The 20,578-nt window shown below is 35.7% G+C and overlaps 1 protein-coding gene across 12 annotated transcripts in view; it reads right to left on the reverse strand.

Moving 5' to 3' along the window:
- MPDZ (multiple PDZ domain crumbs cell polarity complex component) overlaps window positions 1-20,578 on the reverse strand; it is a 174,042-nt gene that overhangs the window by 84,122 nt on the left and 69,342 nt on the right. For all 12 annotated transcript variants that reach the window (XM_055087209.1, XM_024126749.3, XM_024126754.3 and 9 more), the window contains exons 7-12: window positions 19,422-19,550; window positions 16,799-17,008; window positions 14,077-14,191; window positions 13,631-13,719; window positions 4,246-4,429; window positions 3,336-3,407 (exon numbers count right to left, since the gene is read on the reverse strand). In XM_055087209.1, coding sequence (XP_054943184.1) covers window positions 3,336-3,407; window positions 4,246-4,429; window positions 13,631-13,719; window positions 14,077-14,191; window positions 16,799-17,008; window positions 19,422-19,550 — 799 coding nt within the window. The remainder of the gene's footprint in view (window positions 1-3,335; window positions 3,408-4,245; window positions 4,430-13,630; window positions 13,720-14,076; window positions 14,192-16,798; window positions 17,009-19,421; window positions 19,551-20,578) is intronic.

Here is a 20,578-nt window from a genome sequence, read left to right on the forward strand (position 1 = left end):
CACGATTAGTGACACACCACAAAAATCTCCATATCTTAACATTCGGTACCAGGGACACTGTGATCACAACCTGTCATACCAAGTCTGACTGTTCACTCAATACATGAGTTACTCTTATTTCTCTATACATCTTAATAATTCAGTTTAGAAGCCTATCATCTGCATGTTCCAAAACTATTCTCTTTTAAGAGATATCTTTTAGGTCTTAACTATATTTCCATTAAAGTATTCATATATTATCTCACTTTTATTGAAAAGAACAAGGACTCCAAGTAGCTCCAGGATTCACTTGGTGGCCCTCTTGTGACTCTATATTAAAAAGTCATACTGCCTTCTATGTTAGTGTATCTCTTTCATTTTCATTTGGTTCTACAGAGAAGGGACCATGCTACGACTTAGCAAAAACAAACAAACAAATTAACAAATAATATATGTACCTCCATGTACAATAAGAAAATATAAATAAAAAATAAGAAACAAATGGAAAATGTACATTAAGTTAAAACCCTATAATTGTAATTATACTGATTGGCAAAAAAAGGAAAGTGAAAAAATAGAAAAGAAAATCACTAAACAAGTTATGTAAACAATACTGAATTAAAACACTTAGCTAAAATAAACTGGTTGAGAAGAATTTTCAAGTCATAGTCAAAGATTTCCATGACATGACATCACAGTTTTTATTCATAAAGGTTGTCTTCTAAAAAAAAAAATCTCTACAGGCCACTACTCCTTATATTAGATTTTCAATATCATTTTTTAGCATTCAAATTTCAAATTTAAAGAGTATTCTAAAATTCATATTTCTCATTAGCTGCTTCCTTGGTTAGTGGAATGAATGAGCTTCCACTCCAGGACTATTTTTCAGGTTTGTTATGTGTTAGATTAATAAAACGATTCTGTTTTCTCTTTGAGAAACTGGAAACAGTAAGCTATATAGTTCTTTAAAATTTTAGAGACTAGCCCCCCAAAATGAGTGTTTTCTCTTCACAAGTATATTCATTCCAGAGAGGTATGAATGTGCAGTGGTGAACACAGACTACAGGAAAGCTTTCAAGCTGATGAAGGTTAGAAAGAGGAGGGTCAGCTAGTCCTACCTCCTCCCATAACCCCATTCTCTGATTCTGCTGTGTTTACACAGGTGGGCAGTGATTCAAGCAGGGTGGGATTTGGAATGGAGAAAGTGGGGAATCTGTAAGCTACTGATAACAACAGTCTGAAATTTGTATTCATACAACCAACCTACAGTCACAAAACCCTTCATTCTCCCCCTTTCCCAAATGCCCCAAGATCAGATTTCAGGCATATTTAAAAAACCATAAAGTCCAGTCATTTGTAGTGAGGTGGATGGACCTAGAGTCTGTCATACAGAGTGAAGTAAGTCAGAAAGAGAAAAACAAATACCGTATGCTAACACATATATATGGAATTAAAAAAAAAATGGTCATGGAGAACCTAGGGGCAGGACGAGAATCAAGATGCAGATGTAGAGAATGGACTTGAGGACACAGGGACGGGGAAGGGTAAACTGGGATGAAGTGAGACAGTGGCATGGGCATATATACACTACCAAATGTAAAATAGACAGCTAGTGGAAAGCAGCCACATAGCACAGGGAGATCAGCTCAGTGCTCTGTGACCACCTAGAGGGGTGGGATAGGGAGGGTGGGAGGGAGATGCAAGAGGGAGGGGATATGGGGATATATGTATAGCTGATTCACTTTGTTATAAAGCAGAAACTAACACACCATTGTGAAGCAATTATACTCCAATAAAGATGTAAAAAATAAATTTTAAAAACAATTGAAAAATTAAAAAAATTTCAAAAAAAAAAAATGTCCAGTCTCCTGATGTTACTGTGAAGTCAAATGATTTGTCCAGGCTCACATTATGAGTCAAACTTCTGTGGAAGAGGCAACAACATCTTATCCCCTGTCATAAGACCAGCAGTAGAATAGATGCATTAGAATCATTCAGACATTTTTCCTTTATTTTATTTTAAAAAGAATGTAGGACTCCTGATTCTAAGTCTAGACCCTCTCCCACCTAGCCTCCCATACACATATGCACATTCACCAAAGCAAAACAGATGGCAGAGCCTTCAAGACCATCCCCCACACCCATCCCCTCTTACTCTCTCAAGTTTTATGCTTTGAAACATTTTTATCCTGTCCCGCTCCTCTGGGTATTCACATTATCCTAAATAATTTCTACACCTATTAGGGTAAAAATAGCAAAATGTGACTAAACCCCTGAGAGTCCTACACCTCTCACTCCTGGGATATCATTGCAAACACAAATATCCCTTTAAAATAAAAAAGTTAAATCACAATTTTCAGTAGAAAAAAATGAAAGAGGAACTATTTTAAAGAACTACAAAGCTTCAATATAAATATTTAGTGAAGGGCAAAATTCTCATAAGGAAGATCAGTCTTGGACTTTGTTCAGTGGATTGAATTTATCAAACACCTAAAGCAATATAACAGGTCAGGGAAGCACATAGCATCCAGCCTAAAAAAAAGGCAGCAACATTCGGGCATAATTATATACTAAAACTATGCCACCCTAAAATTTTTGAAACAGTTTGATGAATTCTAGGTATATAGTGAGAGAAACCTCAGAGAAGCTTAATAATTTCTCATATAACTCCTTTCAAAATTTAAAACTTTCAAAAAATTTAGAAGAAAAAGTCCCCAAAATAAGGATAATTTCATTCCTAAGAGCTTATGCTTTTTTTTTTTTTTTTTTTTTTTTTTGTGGTACGCGGGCCTCTCACGGTTGTGGCCTCTCCCGATGCGGAGCACAGGCTCCGGACGCGCAGGCCCAGCGGCCATGGCTCACGGGCCCAGCTGCTCCGCAGCATGTGGGATCTTCCCGGACCGGGGCACGAACCCGTGTCCCCTGCATCGGCAGGCGGACTCTCAACCGCTGCGCCACCAGGGAAGCCCCAGGGCTTATGCTTTAAAGATTCTCTTGTGTTAATTTAAAAAATCCTTTTAACTTTATTACTGCTCGCTCAATAAGAGACAACTTGGTTCTATCCTAAGAAATAAGGGGAATGAAATAAAGCCATGTATGTAACTGAATGATTCCTAAAGGTTCCAATTTAAAAAATGTAGAGGAAAAAAAAAGACTCAGCAAGAAAATCTGCCAGCTCTAAACTGTTTTAATCTACTGGCGCAATTAATCAATCTGTAAATAAGGATTTTCAAGAATCTTTTTTGAAAGTTTTTTTTAGTAATTTACAATATATCCAGAGAGGTTGAATCACATTTATAAAAATCATTTCACTAAAAAACAATATAGAACATAATAACCTGGCTCCAGGTGTTTACCTTCTTCTCCAATTGGTAATATGCTGGTGTTTCTCCTCAAAGATAAAGAATCTTCATCTTCTTCATAATTTTCTTAAAGATAAGAAAATTTTAGTAGTTATGTCTGTAATATAATCAAGCACTTGATTTTTCAAACCCCGCTTTATTTATTTGAACACCTAAATGAGAGTTTGCTTTTTGTAGGTAAACTTTTCATCAACCACGTGTACTTAAAGTTCTCCTGTTAATGGTACAAAGAAGTAATGAAGTTCTCCTGTGATTTGCTTCCCTCTGTCCTGGTCTGCAATTAGTAGTGTACGGCATAAATACCAGAATGGTCAACAGTCTGAGAAATAAAACACACTTTCAAACCAACAGCCTGACTTCTACCAATAAATACTTGCATCAGGGAGCTACACGAGGATTTCAATAATTTTCAGAGATATCCATGTACAAACAGCTTATGAATGACATTCTAAATGTGGAAATAGGAGTCTCATGGTCTACTGACTGAACTAGCCAAGCCTACACGTTGAATTAAAGTTGATTCCTTCAAGGAAAGGGTGGGCATTTAGAAACATTATGGGGGTCACACACATAATCTAGGCAGAACATATTTCCCCCTAAAGAGAAAATGTAGCAATGACATCCAAAAGTATGGCAAGGACAGAAAGCAAATTACTGCACGTTTCCAAATGAGAAGTGGTGACTGAATAAACAGGACAGAAATCTGCTTTATTCGGAAGCCCATTCTATAGTTAATGGATGCATCTCTGGTTCCAGTTAATCTCAACTTTAATAAATTCCCTTTTTACTTGGTTCATAATGAATAGTTAAGACGAAAAGTGACTCTTTAAATAATTTCAGAATTAGAAAAAAATACAAAATGATGTTAAGAGTCTAACTGAAAACCAGATTCATGTGGCCTTACCTTTGCTTACGCTTGCATTAACAGGAGACAAAACTGCATCTTTTGTGATGTCCTCCCGTGACGCGAGCTCAGCGTCCTGCTTTGCTCCTCTCCTCATTAATGTCAGGTGAACAGTCTGTCCTGTGTGTCGCAACACCTCTACTGCTTGTTGATTGGTAAAACCCTGAAGGTTTGTGCCATCTACCTATGATAAGAACAAGACATGTTAAAAATAAAAGGATAGTTGTATTACCAACCCACGAAACACATGGTTACTGCTTGTCAGTGAGAACATTGGGAAATGTTGAGAAACAGTGAGAAAATTGGGAATGAGTATTCCCCTAGGTGGGGAGATGGGCTAAAACCTGTCTGGGGACCAGTACTGGCTCAGATGCACTGGAATCACGCAGGAGTGTTTCATCTGTTTTACTACAAACCAAGGGGTCTCACTTCCAGAAATTATGAGCCAGAGAGTCTAGAGAGGGGGCCAGGATTCTCCACCTTTTAAAATATTCTTTTATATTTCTTAGGGGATCCTAATGCACAGTCAAGTTTGGAAATCAGTCCTAGGCAGGATACAGAGGTACAGAAGACAGTGAGGTAAGTGGTTACTGAGAGTGCTGACGAATTCCGAAATCATACTTACGCTGGCTTTAAAAAAAGAAAGATGACAAAACTACCTTCCTTTTTATTTCTTTGCCTCTTCAAAAAATATTTTCCTTTTTTCTAGTTCACAAATGCCAAACACTTGACGGTGCCCCGTGACCTTTCCAAACTACAGATATGATCCCATCACCCCACCCGGCCTTTCATAGAACACTCCTTGAGACAATGCTCCAAATTCTCAACATGGCTTAGGATGGCCGTGTCAACCCCACCGCCCATCACCAACCTCATCCTGCAGGATGCTGCCTATTTCTCTGCACTCCAGCCCCAGAGGATCATTGCCGTTTCTCTGACCTGCAGTGCTCCCTTCTCAGCCGTGAGGTCTTTGCAAGTTCTGCTCCCTCAGTCTAGACTCTGGACAGCCTGCTCCAGCCCATGCTCTTTCTTATCTATTTACTTAGAAAACGCCCGTAAGTACTTTAGATCTCAGTTCAATAGTTATTGCCACAATTAAGCTATCTTGATGCCCCTGACTTTAGTCAAAGTCCCCTTTACCATTTCTCCTTCACAGCACTTATCAGAAATTTAATTTTACGTTTCCTGTCATTATTTGGTTTATTTCTGCATCCTCCAAGAGGACAGGCTCTGTGTGGCATCAAAACACAAGTGCTGGGAATTCCCTCACGGTCCAGTGGTTAGGACTCCAAGCTCTCTCTGCCAATGGCCCAGGTGTGATCCCTGGCCAGGGAACTAAGAGCCCTCAGGCCGTGCGGCCACCAAAAAAAAAAAAGAGTGCTGTTCACACAGTAGATATTCACAAATGAGAAATGAGAAACTGGCTCATACGTCAAAGATTTATTTGGAAAGCAAACTATATTTTTGAATAAATGCAGACTATAACACCTTATTTTTTAAAATACATAAAATTTAAAAACAGTTTGGAAAACTGGAACAATAAATTTAATGTTGAAATTCAAAGTCACTGATATTCCCTTTGAATTGTGAAATGGCTATAAAATGGTTATTAAGTGTCATGCTTTTCTGAGCACAGTGCTGACCACATTAGGCACTCAAATATTTACTAAATGAATGAGAACTACAATAAAGACCTAGATCAGTGATCTCCAAGTTAAAGTACCCTTACTGCAGAGGTTTCTGGAAGAATAAAACTCTTAATTAAACATATTTTAAATCTCATTTGTTTTATACGCACACATACATAATACATTAACTATGTATATAAAACTATATAATACATATAAAACAACACATATCATATATGAATCAGATATCATATATGAATATATAGAGAGGAGAAAAGAGGAAGGAGAAAGGGGTCATTTATAGATAGATAGATACAGATTTTTTTACCAATGGGGATATTCAATCAGAAACCTAGAGACCTCTGATCTAAATGATCAACTGGACTTTGGAAGTTATTTAAGTTTTGTATGATACTTTTGAGCTAAATGGCAACTTGCACATAGGTGTCTTAACACTCTCCTCTTTCCTCCCACCACCACCTTGTTGATTCCCTCTTGGAAAGACTAGTAAAAATGTAATAACAGAGAAAACACCATAACAAAACTGGAAACCATGGAAGAAGACAAGTCCCTATACCAGTAACTTGGAGGAACTTCTATGAGGAATGGTCTGAACATGACGAGATTGAAGGCAGGCCAGCTGGATCTCTACATGTGAGGAATAGTTTCTCTCATCTGTAAGATGAAACCTCAGTAAAATCCAACAACTGCCCTTCATTAAAAGGAGGAAGTCAGATGGTACATGTGGACCCTAACCAGTGATTCTAAAAACTACACCAAGTGCTAGAGGTCACACCAAGCTGGGAGCATGGGGCAGCACAGAATTACATATGTGCAGTGAAGTCACACTATGCACACACATGCATACGCACACAACCCCAACTAACTCCTGGTTACACAACACACACAGAAAACAATCTCTTACTATAGAGAGGCAACGTTCCCCATTGTGGTTTCCTGGTTTCCTCTCTATTCTATTAATCTACAAGTGAAACTGACTAAATTTAAACTTTCCCCTTCCTTCTTGCTTTGTCAATTCCTGAATTATTTGTACAAAAATCCATCTCAACTCCCTTTTGTACAAGCATAGTTCTCACTAAGATCTCTGAGAATAACTAAAGGTCACAAGAATAAAATACCACAGTCCAAAAGAAGGCAAGTGCCCTGAAGCATCAGTACAAACATCTTCCAATGAAACTGTCACTGCAGTGAACAGGAAAAAAGGTATTTTCTGAAACTTCCCTTCAAAGGAATTCATAATTCATTATATTGATGGAAGCAGGGATTATACGTACAAAGAAGCAACAAGTATCTACCAAAAAAGAAAAAAAACTGTTACAATGAAGGCAGTCAACAGGATTTTAAATACTGCAAAAACAAAGTCAAGGAATGAAAGACAGGAATACACAATTTTCCCATATTTCAGAGGACAAGAATAAATAGATAAAAATAGTCAGGGAAATAAGACTGAAGACATAATGTGGCTGATCTAGAAAATCAATATAATTGTGAAAAGAAATACAAGGAGAAGAGAATAATTGAGGAAAAAATAATCAAAGAAATGATTAGTAGATAAAGAAATTTGCCTCTATAAATCAGAGGTATATGAAAAACTAGGGGAAAAAAACTAACACCGGACATATCATGGTTAAATTCTTAGATTTCAAAAATCAAAAGAAAAAAATCTATCAGCATCTAGGCAACAGAGTGAGCAGGTTATCCTTTGTGAAAGAAATTACAAACCCAAAATTTTATATTCAGTGTTAACATATGTGAAAATGGAAATTATGTTTGAGATGCTATGATTATTTATATCCTATACCATGTTGTGAGATGGCCACCATGCAGAAATTTAAACTGGTCAAGAATTATAATTTGTACACATTTAGGGCATAAATGGGCTGGGTTGTTAGAGATTAGGAAAAATTTAAAGGAGGTTTGTTTTGATTTTTTCTAGAGAGAAGAGTGCTGTAAGTCCCCACTCCATCTAGATGTTTAGCCTTTGACCACAAGTCAGAAGAGCTGTGCCACGTGTTGTAGGGAAGAAGGTAGTAGATTGTGTCTAGCTCTGTAAGGAGGTTAAGGAAGAGGCTGTTTAACTGCTCTGAAAGTGAAGCAAGAGAAAATTGCTATTATGTTGAGAACTGCTCAACAGCCTAACTCTGGGCACAGACCAGAAGTGGAACACACACACACACACACACACACACACACACACACACACACACAAGAAAGCCAGGCTGGAGCCATCTTGAAACCTTCCCAAGAGTACCCCTAGGGAATAATGGTACCCCAAAGAGAGAATCTATGGAGCAGAATGCTGAGAAACCAGGGCCAAAGGGAAGAAGAGTCAGTCAGATGAAAAAATCCACCATTTGTCATGGAAAGTTCAAATATCTCCACGAGGATCTCTCAGGAATCCAAGAAGGAACCCTAAATGACAGTCGGTTTTGAATATCCTCCGGGTTAACTCAGTACAAAGCCATCTCACAACAGTGTAAGTCAAGGATGAAGTGTCTTACTGTCTTTTCCTCCCTTCCTTCTCTCATCTTTTACACTGGTACGAGTCAGAAAGCACAATGAGAAGGTGAGGGAGGAAAAGAAAAGCTAGGTAGGGAAGACATACTAGAGAGTGCATTCTCTATCCCTACGTAAGCCATCAGTTCATAGCAGGCTTCTGGGAGGCGAGGGAGGCAGTCTGAAATTAATTATTTAGGATGGGAAATTTTTAATACTAAACTGGGGTTGTATTTGGTGATTTTTTATTAGCCATAGGGCATTTTACTCTCTAAGAACAATGTAAGTCATGGCACTTGCCTAAGATTTCTTCCAGGGAAAAGGGAAGACCCTTCCCTATAAAAAATTAAAAGAGAGTCGACGACAAAATTTCCAAGGTTGTTTAAGATTATCCCCCCTAAGTCTTCCTTATGCAAAGTCTATGTTATCCCCAGCCATATCATCCAAGTGTGCAAAGGCAACAGAAGAGGTTATCAGACAGAAAAGGTTCAGAAAGTCTACCAACACATTCTTCCATTTAAAATTTACTAAAAAAACTCTAGCTGACTAAGAGATTAATCAGATTTAAAATTCAATGTAAGAAAATAGTGGCATACAAGAGCCAGTGCTGAGTAATAAAATAAGTAAAATTCAAATATAAATAACACTATTACAGCAAAGTCAAATGTTTCAAGTCTTGATCCATAAAAGATATCCAAAGTGGTGTGTAATACAGTTATTTATATTAGCAAGAAACTATAAATAACATAACTCTCCATGAATAAGGGTTACTTAAGTATATTATGATAGATTTATATGTGCTGATATGACTATACCTCCCAGGTATATTTCTAAGTAAAATAAACAATAAAAAGGTATAAACTAATATGATCCTCTTAAATATAGATACATGGAAATTTTCTGAAATTTTAAATCATAAACTATTAAGAGTGGTTTCTATGAGAACAGTTTTTTTTAAGCCATGTTCAAATTTTATATTCTTTAGACTTCAAAGACAAAAATTAATCTAAGAGAAATAAACATGTATTCACTCTCAGGGTAGTAAAGAAAAGGAGAAAAATCTCAGAGTTGAGATGCCATAAAAATTCTTACAATGCACAGAACTTAGGCTGTAAGTTTTCATCTGCAATAGATTTTTATGGCTCAATTTTTAAATGCAGCTTCACTAAGAAAAATTGAATGTATATGATTTTGTCTACTTAGTAGCAATAAAGTTCATTATGTAAAGGGAAAAAAACACATTTTTCCCTTTTTTTCAAAACCTGATGACCTGAATTAAAAAATATATTCCTTACACAAATGTCAGAGATGGTAGGTACTAGCAAAGAAGAAATTGCTATAATGGGATAATTACGGACTTTTAAACCTAGACTTCGGTTCAAATTTCTCAGTATCTTCATCTGTAATATGAGAATAATGGTACCCAGGTTCCCAAAATTACAGCGCATGGCACTTTGTACTGGAAAGATACTCAGAAACTGGTATTATTATTAATAAAGTGAAGAAGTGATTAATAGACATGAAAACCCCAAGCCCTATGGGAGCAGTTTCTGATCAACATCATTACACCCATCATACATATGAGACAAGGTCACCAAAACCTAACTCAGGGCTCAGGCCATCTCTGATCCCTCAATATCACAGGAAGAGAGTTAAGAGGTGGCTTCAGACCCAATTGTACCAGAGACAAAAGTGCTGTGGAACTAGGTACAATGGCAGTAAACTGCCTATGTGCTATCTCAAGGAGAGATCCAACATCCTCATAATGTGCAGTGCAGATACCGCAATTAACAGGTGCCATTAGTAAGGGGAGAAATACTAGTTAGAACAAATGGAAAAGCCCAGCTCCTTAGCACACTCAATCTAGCTGGCCAAGCCCTCCTCCAACATGGCCTATACCTATGCACACATACACAACTTGGGACTATTAACAAAGTCACAGAATACCAAAGGCAACACTTGATACCTTTCCTTATTTATCAATATATGCTTGTTTAATATTTTTTTTTAAATCAGATGTTAATTCTACACTGCTTTTATAAGGATCTCTGTACACCAATCTAAAAAAAATGAGTATATGATTTTATCTAATGACAAGGTTGGTCAACTTTAAAAAGAATAGTCCTTTTATTAAATAATTCCTATACAGAATACCAATATATAATGTGGAAACAAAAGTCTCTATTTCCCGCCCCGTAATGTCTACAGTGAAACTCTAGGGGTCAACAGAGCACAATTCGTAAAACAGGAATCTTATAACAAAAGAGTTTAATGTTTCAAAATAATACATCCTCAAAATAGTAGGAAATAATTTCTTAATCTTCTCACCACCTCAACAATTACAAAATAAAAACAGAGTATAGTTCCAAATAGCTGCTGCTAGGACAAAATTGAAAAAAAAAATCAAACAGCAATTTGTGAAAAGGAACTAGTGTGAACTTCCCTACCCATATCTCAAAAGCCCACAAGACGATGGTGTTTTGCACAAAATTAATGCATGATCAAAAGTACTGCATGATGTTCCTTAAAAGTCGAGGTGCTTCCAACTTTGAAGAGAATGTTGCTAAAAATTACAAATCATAACATTGATGACAGCAGAGACAGTGATTTTATTGAAAGCAAGAAAATACTTCAGAAGAAGGGTGCTTCCGCTTTTGAGTCAAAAATTTCCTTTAGCACTGATCTTGCCTAAGCAAAATTGTATTTGAGATTCCACTTATATAAGAATGAAAATAATGACAAGCTTGAAAGGAAGCTTTTGTGAGACTAAAATGTATAATCATTTCAGACCCTTAATAAATATCTGCTTAATTAAACTGTACTTATGTGCCAAGCATACTATGTATTTTAAATAAATAACTCATTTGGTTTTCCTAAAAATCATACAAGGGAAGGGTCTTTGATCCCAATTTTGTAGGTTAAGGAATCTTGCTTCTTGCTAAATGGTTAAACATGGAGTTATATGATCCAGCATTTCCACTCCTAAGTATACACCCAGGAGAAATGAAAACATACCTCCACACAAAAGTTCGTACATGAGTGTTCACAGTGGCATTGTCCGTAATAGCCAAAAAGTGGAAACTCAAATGTCCATCAACTAACAAATGGATAAATAAAATGTGGTATGTCTATACAATGGAATATTATTCAGCTATAAAAAGAAATTAAGAATTGATACATGCTACAATATAGATGAACCTTGAAAACATTATGCTAAGCAAAAGAAGCAAATCACAAAGGACCACCTATTGAATGATTCCATTTACATGAAATGTCCAGAATAGGCAAATCTATTGAGATAGGAAGTAGATTGGTAGCTGTGTAGGGCTGGGAGGATGGAGGAATTAGGGAGTAACTGCTAATGGGATGGGGTTTCTTTTAAAGGTAATGAAAATGTTCTACAGTTGATTGTGATCATGAACGCACAACTGTAAAGATACTAAAAGCTTCTGAATCATACACTTTAAATGGGCAAATTGTATGTTCTGTGAGTTATATCTCAAGAATGCTGGTTTTTAAAAAAGCTTTCTATTGGATTCAAATATATAGCCTGGGGGGCAAGTACATTAGCTATATATTCAATTTTTAATTCTTTATCAGATATGGATTTAGAATATGTATATATTCACTTTCTCCCTCTCCTTGTCCTCCAAAATAAAAAAAGTAAAGTAGTTAATTTTCATGGTATGTTAAAATAGAGATACAACAGGAAAGCTCTTTTCCAGGATATGACCAGCTTAGGTGGCATGCACAGCTTGGTCTTTAGAGCAGATTTCAAGAGGTAAACAGGTGTAGTTAGGAGTTTTATAGAACAAAGGTCAAGAAAAGTCACAGAGCTGCAATGTAGAAGCAAAGAGCAGAGACTGATAAAGGACATCTCTACCTTTTTGTTAAATGTGAAAGAAAACACAAAACATAAAATTTACTGTCTTATCCATTTTTAAGTATATAGTTCAGTAGTGTTAAGTATATTCATGTTGTCATACGATACATCTCCAGAACATTTTCATCTTGCAAAACTGAAACTCTACCCATTGAACAACTTCTCCCCATTTCCCCCTCTAACCAGCCAGTCACAACAACTGTTCTACTTTCTGTTGCTATGACTTTTTGTGCCTGGCTTATTTCACTTAGCATAATGTTCTCAAGGTTTTGTTGTAGAATGTGACAGAATTTCCTTCTTTATAAGACTAAATAGTATTTTATTGTATGTATATACCACATTTTGTTTATCCATTCATCTGCCGGTGGACCTCTGTGTCACTTACTCATCTTAGCTCTTGTGAATAATGCTGCAGTGAACAAGGACTCTTCTATCTTAACTACTATTAAGGTCCCAAGGGGAAAACAGAGACTTCATTACACATAAACAAATATATATTAAGATAAACCAGCATTCCCCAAAATGTACTCCAAAGAATATTAATATATGTTTGAGGGAAGAAAGAACATGATTACAAAAGTTTAGGAACCTCTGAAGTAAAAGAGTTAAACAAATTTCTTTACTGGGAAACTTCTCAGTTTTTGATTTTTCAATGTGCATTGTGGATCCCTAAGAAATGATATCACAGGCAGTTTTTCCTAAACTTATTTAACCAGAAAGCCCTTGATGCAGGGTCTCTGGGATTCATGCTCTGAGAAGTAGTTAGGGTAGTCCAGTTTCCACTGAACACTGAACTGAAAGTTGGATTCTTTTTATACTACCTTGAATAGCTATATGGTCAAAACATACTAATGTTACTAGGATACAATTATGAGCTTGATCTAATCAAGAGGATCTGGCTTTATTTCTTTTATTCCTTTATAGTCTTGCAGCTAAAAGGAGCCCCGGTCATGGTGCCAACAAAAATAGTGTCATTCTGCTGATGTAAAAAAAAATGTACACAACCCAATGTGAGATTCAAGTACACTAAAAGTGATCATGTCTGGTCTTTAGTTTTGGAGCATCTGCAGCTAAAACACAAGTATGATTATTAATGTACCAAACTCATTAAAACCAGAAAGCAGATGTATTAGCAGTTATTCAAGAAAGTGTCCCACCTTTAGAAAAGGCATCAATAAAGCTTCTATCCAATGCTCTGACTTCCACAAAATAATAAGTAATTGTGATGACAGCTCAAACCACCAAAGCAAGCTTCAATTAGTATAGAGCTACCTGTAGTTCTCAAAACTGCATGAACTAGGAGAATGCATCTCTCAACCATGAAAATTAACAAAGCTGTTATTAAATGTGTACTTACTGCTATAATTTGGTCTCCAATTTGGATTCTTCCATCATGTTCAACAGCACTGCTCTTTGTAATGCTCTTTACAAAGATTCCTGAAGGTTCTAAGATTAGAAATAGTTTTGGTTTTGCTTTGTTTTGCTTTACTATTTACAAAGCACACTCAAACAATACCCATCCTCCATTCTCCAAATATAAAATCCTAATTCTGCACAGATATAAATCAACCAACCACACAAAGAAAACTACTAGTAGAAACTTACGCTACAGAAAAAGACAATGGTTTTGTCTGTCTGAAATAAAACATCAGAGTCGCCTGCACTAAATTATTCCTAAGGAAGATTTCCATCAGTTTATGACAATCTGAAAATACATTATGTTGATTCAATATTTCATAAGACAAAGATATTAGAGGCAATTGCCAAGATGAAAGAAATAGAATATTAATGTTTAAAAACTACCTAATTTTTTATCTCCAATGTAACCAGCAATGGTAATTCCTAATCCTTGGACATTTTTAGTGAGTTCTACATCAAATGTCTCATTTTCTTCACTTTTCTGAGTAGAAGCATCAACCTAAAATAAAATTGATAAATAAATATACACATAAATAAACATGTAAACAAACAAGATAATCTTTTTTTAAGCCACAATCTTTAGAAATAATATGATGTAATTGGGTGTTAGAGAACTCAGCTAGAAAATTATAGAGTAGGGATCACTCCTTCAATCTTGACAACTTGGACTGAGCATCACATTTTTACTCAAAAGGAATGTCAAGAGTAAAGCTGAACACCCCCATCAGAGAAATATATTATTGTCTGTGCGTGCAAAATGTAAAAAATTAAACAGTTTCTTATTAACGAATTCTATTTTCAGGGATGGCTCATCTTCATTTTTGAAGAAGTTAGGATGTAATACAGTTAAAATAACTCATACTTTGAGTCCGCATCAACAAGTTCAAATCTAGCTTTGCCACTGATTTTTTCTAAGCATCGCTCAGCTCAACTGTCTATCAGGAATAAGAACAAGTCCAGCTAACAATTATTAAGCAGTTGCTATAGAACAGACACCTGTCATGTCTCAATTCATTTACTCCTTAGAATAAGTCTATGAGGTAGGTACAATTACTGTCAATTTTTCTCTGGGGAAACTGAGGAACACAAACTTTTCCAAGGACAAAAGCAATCTAGTAGAGGCAGAATTCAAATGTAGATAAGCTGGTTGCAGAACCCCTGCTCTTAAAAGTTGCACAGTATGTAAATTCCTCCTAGAATGTAGGGGCCATACTGCCCACTTAAGACATGCCGTTATTACTACCTTAAGTTGAAAGCTGATTCTAATAACACCATGAATGTGAATCTATCCTCCAGATATACTATTAATAGACTGATGATTATTTTGCAAGCCAGTGAAATGTACCAAACAGCTAATTAAAACTGTCCTTGTATTTGCTTTATAAATTCAAACTTTAATACAAAAAGCTTTTTAGAAGGAAAGAATGCCTTTCCACATTGATTTCCTTCATTCCTGGAGTGGTACCCGAAAGCAGATTTCTCTAATATGTAGACTTGTTATTATGTATTGGACTGAAGGGCAAGGCTCCCTGAATAAAGCATGAGTGAACTAGCAGAGTAAGTCATCAATAAGTTGTTGGCATTACATACTACTGTGGTGTCAGCAGATTCCACAGAGAACCCTAGGAAGATCACAAAAGAATGAAGTCTGGTTCGAATGGACATGGAGGTTGGGGCAAGCTGGTAATGCTTTCTGATTTTCTTTAAGCACACTCTGTACCTCACTGATAAGTCACCTAAATGAGATATAATTTTATAGTAAAGTTTTATTTTTTTCATTGAACATAATTATCTGTGCAAACTTAGCAAAAGTTTAAAGTTTAGATAATTACAAGAAAATGACAGGATGAAATCTGCTTCAATTGAAACAAATGTGTCTTCTATTTTTAATAAGACTTATGCAAGTGCTATTTTAGAGGGTGGCAATTTGACTATCGAATGGTTTTAAAAGGGGCACAAGCTTCACAAATGATCATATGCACAGAACAGATATTTTTCTAAGCTTTCAATTACATCAAGTGGTTTTTGGTATTGCATTCATTTATATATTGCTGAATAAAATGTTTTGTTTACCACAAAAGAATGCCATTTAAATACTTTCATAAACAGGCTTTCTTTCTTTACTTCTTTCTCCCTGCAAAAAATAGCAACGAAACTCAATCCTAAAAACAACAGAATCATGGAAATTTCAAGTGTTGTAATAAAGTTTTAAAGGGCTTGTGGAGGAGGTTAGAATATTTAAAAAAAGAATTTGTAGCAACTGTTTAGAAAATAACTTGTTTTTAGATCTATAAGAAAGGAATGTAGAACTTGCATTTGCTATAAAGCTCATATAGAAATTGGTCGTAATTCTCTTCTTAAATATTTAATAAATTTCTGGATAAAATTATTTTGTTGATATTTAATCCACTATCATCTTGTGACCTGAACTATCTGAGATAACCATCACATTATAATAATTTTGAAACATTCTAGCTTTTTTCATATCAAGTTAAGAACAAAGATGGTGCTCTGCTTTGAAAAAGCTTTTGAATGAATAAAGCTTTTGTTACAACCCTGAAAGCATAACTTTTCTCTTAAAAAAATTATATAACTGGGTCAAGAATAGCGACTTATTACAAATCTGATAACAATTATATGACATACCTGAAAACAACAATGAAAGGTTTAGGTAAGCTTTATTTATCCACCTTGCCCACAAAGAGACACTAAGAAGCAAGGTGTTGAAAGGGAATGATTGGAACTTACAGCCCACCTTACAGAAACCTTTCTAAATAAGAAAAAGACAGAATTAAATGTTTTAGGTATTAGTAGCAAATAATTCTTTAAAATGTATCCATACTTCAAAACATTTCCCTTATAAATGTGCTTAGAGAAAAATCAAAAACAGTAATCTAGAATTTTTAAGCAACCTATCTTTCATCTGTTAGACATTATTCCTATTTAATAAACTATTATTAGTGCTGAAACATCATTACATTTGAATTTTGTTTCATTCTTTAGCACTAACACACTAACATTAATAAGTCTAGTTTCTAAATAAACACCACTGTCATCTAAGTGCTACAGTCTATGACTTTCCCATTAACTGCTTTTATCTCCTTACCCGCATCTCTGGTGTAGAAGATGGGGATGAGTTCAGCGTGATGCCCAAAGAGGTGGGCACCGTTGGTTCTTCCATGGCACCTCTTGCAATCATCAATTTGACTCTATTTCCACACTGTCTGAGGACCTGGGCGACTTGCTCACTGCTCATTCCTGCTAGATCTGTGTCACCAATCTTCAGAATGTGGTCTCCACTGCATAATCGCCCATGCTGAATAAAAAGGGATTGATTAGTCAGATTGTTGTTGTTATTATTATTAACTTCATCAGAGAAATCCCTCATTTAGAGGGAATGGGAGTAATAACAAAAAAAAAAAGCTATTCCATGAATTGCCAATCATGGTACATTAAACATGTGGTTGCCTTGTTAACTGTCTTTTGAAGCATCCTAACTTCATTAAATGTGATATAAGTAAATGAAATTCATAAATATTCTTTAAATCAATAGTTGATATGTGCTTTTCAATTTGATTTCTACCCACTCGACGCAAGAAAGCCCTAGTCTTTCTGTGAATTTTTTGAGGGATACAATAAAGAGAAAATGCCAATAAGGAAAGATGAAGTATAACTCACTTCACAAATATATATAACTCAAAATACAGTATCAACCACCAAAAAACCACTGAGTTGATACCACAATTTTCTGCCTTGCCATTTCAATTATACACATCCCTAAAAAACTCATTTGCATATGAAATCTTTGTGAGACTTAAATTCAGATAAACCAGGGAAGTGAACAGCAGTCTGGTAAGCCTCCATACAGGCACTGTCCACTAGAACTTTCTGCAGTGATGAAATGTTCTGCATTGTCCAATATGGAAGCTACAAGCAACATATTGCTCTAGAGCACTTGAAATATAGCTTGTCTAATGGAGGAATTGGGGTGGTAATTTTATTTAATTTTAATTAATTCAAATTTGAATTTAAAAAGTGATATGTGGCCAGTACCTACAGTATTAGACAGTACAGCTTATACACAAGGTAAAGCTGATTTATCACAAGCATGTCAACTAGAGAAATTTCACTGGATACTGCATGATACTGGCTAATGTTTAAAAGGAAGAAAACGCACATACTATTGAGTTACTCTCAATAATTGATAAAGTTACCTCTATTGATAAGGCTGCCCATAAATTTGCCTTTCATTTACCAATACGAAAAATATTTGATGCACGTGACTTAAGTTCAAGTACACATGCAAAAGCAAACAGCTTTATATACAAAACATTATAACCAAGGCAAAAGAGACAACTTGTCAAATTAAAACGTAAATCATAATTAGTAACTTTACAATTTTCTCACATATGCTGCAACAACTTTACATAGCATAAATGGCAATGCTTTAATAAGCTACTCTAAGAGATAAAAACAGGCTGTACTTCATATACAAAGATGACACCAGTGACCCATCACTAAAGGGACAAGATGAATCTTATTTTTCTCCCTTCAATAATGAAGTATTCTTTTTTCCATAATACCTTGTAGCTATAAAACAGATAAGTAGGCTTATAAACGTGATTTACAATCATAAAATAAAGGATATATACCTCTACAATGATCAAAAGCACAACCTGGGCTTTAGTCTGTGATTCTAAAGAGTCTTAAGATCACTGTCTGTAACTGTAACTGAAAATCAAGGTCTCTCTTGAAATGTATTTCTCCCCAGGTCTAAGAAAAACATTTTACATACAAGCCCAGCAAAACAGAAGATTCTGACATTGTCTAAAATGTTGGAAGCCAACCTGGAGCCTCTGTGCCATGACAGGGTCATGGAACAACAATCCAAGACAGCGCTGCAGGGCAGTGCTGCGCCCAGGAAGCTGACTACATCTCTTCTGATCTGTTTTGTAATTTTGTGCTTCTGCCTTGAAAAATGGGAGAAACAACAAACAACCTAGAAATGTAGGGTTGTTTCTATGGAAAACACCAATAATAAAAAAACACTGGCCCTACATGGGAGTAATAGATGATTATGGGGATTGTTGGTTCTGGTATAAGGATAAATTAATCATACAGAGTCAACTGCCAACATTGGAATTGTTGACTCGTCCATTCAGACAAGGCTTCTTGCCCAGAAGAACACAATGATAGACTGAATTGTGAAATGTATTGTAGATAATTTAGGGGTACATTGTTAAGACTCGTCCATGCGGACCTCTGGGACACATAGGAAAGTTCAGGAAACTTCCTCCTTCATAGTTTCTTTTAATGGCTTGTTACATATTAGCTTGGCTTTGTTATTAGTATGGATTGAATCTACTCTAAGAAAAAACAATGATGTTTTGAGAACCTTTAGAATTATTTTTAAAGTACATATAGAAATATTAGGTACAATCTATTATAAATATCTTCTGAGGTTTTAGCTAAGCACCTGATGATGTAATCACTTAGGGTATATAAATCTGACTGTGAGAAAATAAAGAGAGAGAGACCATGCTTGCACATACACAGTGTTATTGATTTATTTAACCTCCCCTCGCCGATGCTGTCCATCCCTCGGGTATTCCTGGACCTGCAGGAGCTGGACTCCCGCACTAAAGCCAAAGTCTCTTCTTTCTAACAGAAATGTAAAAGATGAAGGTGTATTTTTGATAAAACATAAAAAATCTGCTGGAGTAGCTTACCTGATCAGCTACTCCTCCAGGCAGGATGGTTTTCACGATCACGCCAGTTGCTTTTCCTCCTACGATGCCAAATCCCAGACCAGAGCCATCATTTACCAATTCAATAGTCTCCACGTGCTGCCAGTGAACCTGAAAACAAAGCCCCCATATGAATTTGAAAACATTTTATGAAAAACTAAAATTTTTATTACAGTTGATATCTCTATGAATATTATTTTGTGATTAGTATTAAATAACTAAGTGCAGACATAATAATGAGCTTTAACAGGGTCCCTTTTATTCAGTACACTTCTCTTTCAACATGTTGTTACTACTATTGATATAACCATTCTTGAAATAATCAATACATCATTATAGTGACTGCATTTAACAAGGTAAAGAGAGATTTGCAAGATCCTTTGTAGAACTTAAAAAAAAAAGGGGATGATCAAGGAAAAACTGTTAGCTGTTAAGAACTTCTGCATAAACCCTATTGCACGAGATTCCAAACGAAGTGAACTCTTAAAGTCACTGACAGCTGTCAGTGATTTTACAAAGAAAAATCAAGATTTTATTTGCTTACCAATAGAGTCAACTGTTTTTTTTTCTTTTTTTCTTTTTTTTAAAGAGCTCGTACTCTGACAAGATCAGTAAGATTGGTTGTTGTTGTTTTTTTTAATTTATTTTTTTGGCTGCACAGCACGGCATGAGGGATCTCAGTTCCCAGACCAGGGATCAAACCCAGGCCCTTGGCAGTGGAAGTGCGAAGTCTTAACGAGTGGACTGCCAGGGAAGTCCCTAGAGTAAACTTTTTTAAGGGGCTAAATTTTTTTTTTTTTTTTTAAGGAATGATGTCAAGTAAAAAGGCTACATGAAGAAAGGTAATAATCCCATTCACCACTGCAACAAAAAGAATAAAATACCTAGGAATAAACCTACCTAAGGAGGTAAAAGACTTGTGCTCAGAAAACTATAAGACACTGATGAAAGAAATCAAAGATGACACAAACAGATGGAGAGATATACCATGTTCTTGGATTGGAAGAATCAATATTGTGAAAATGACTATACTACGCAAAGCAATCCACGGATTCAATGCAATCCCTATCAAATTACCAATGGCATCTTTTACAGAACTAGAACAAAAACTCTTAAAATTTGTATGGAGACACAAAAGA

This window comes from Physeter macrocephalus, chromosome 9 (assembly GCF_002837175.3).
Source record: "Physeter macrocephalus isolate SW-GA chromosome 9, ASM283717v5, whole genome shotgun sequence".
Lineage (NCBI taxonomy): Eukaryota > Metazoa > Chordata > Mammalia > Artiodactyla > Physeteridae > Physeter > Physeter macrocephalus.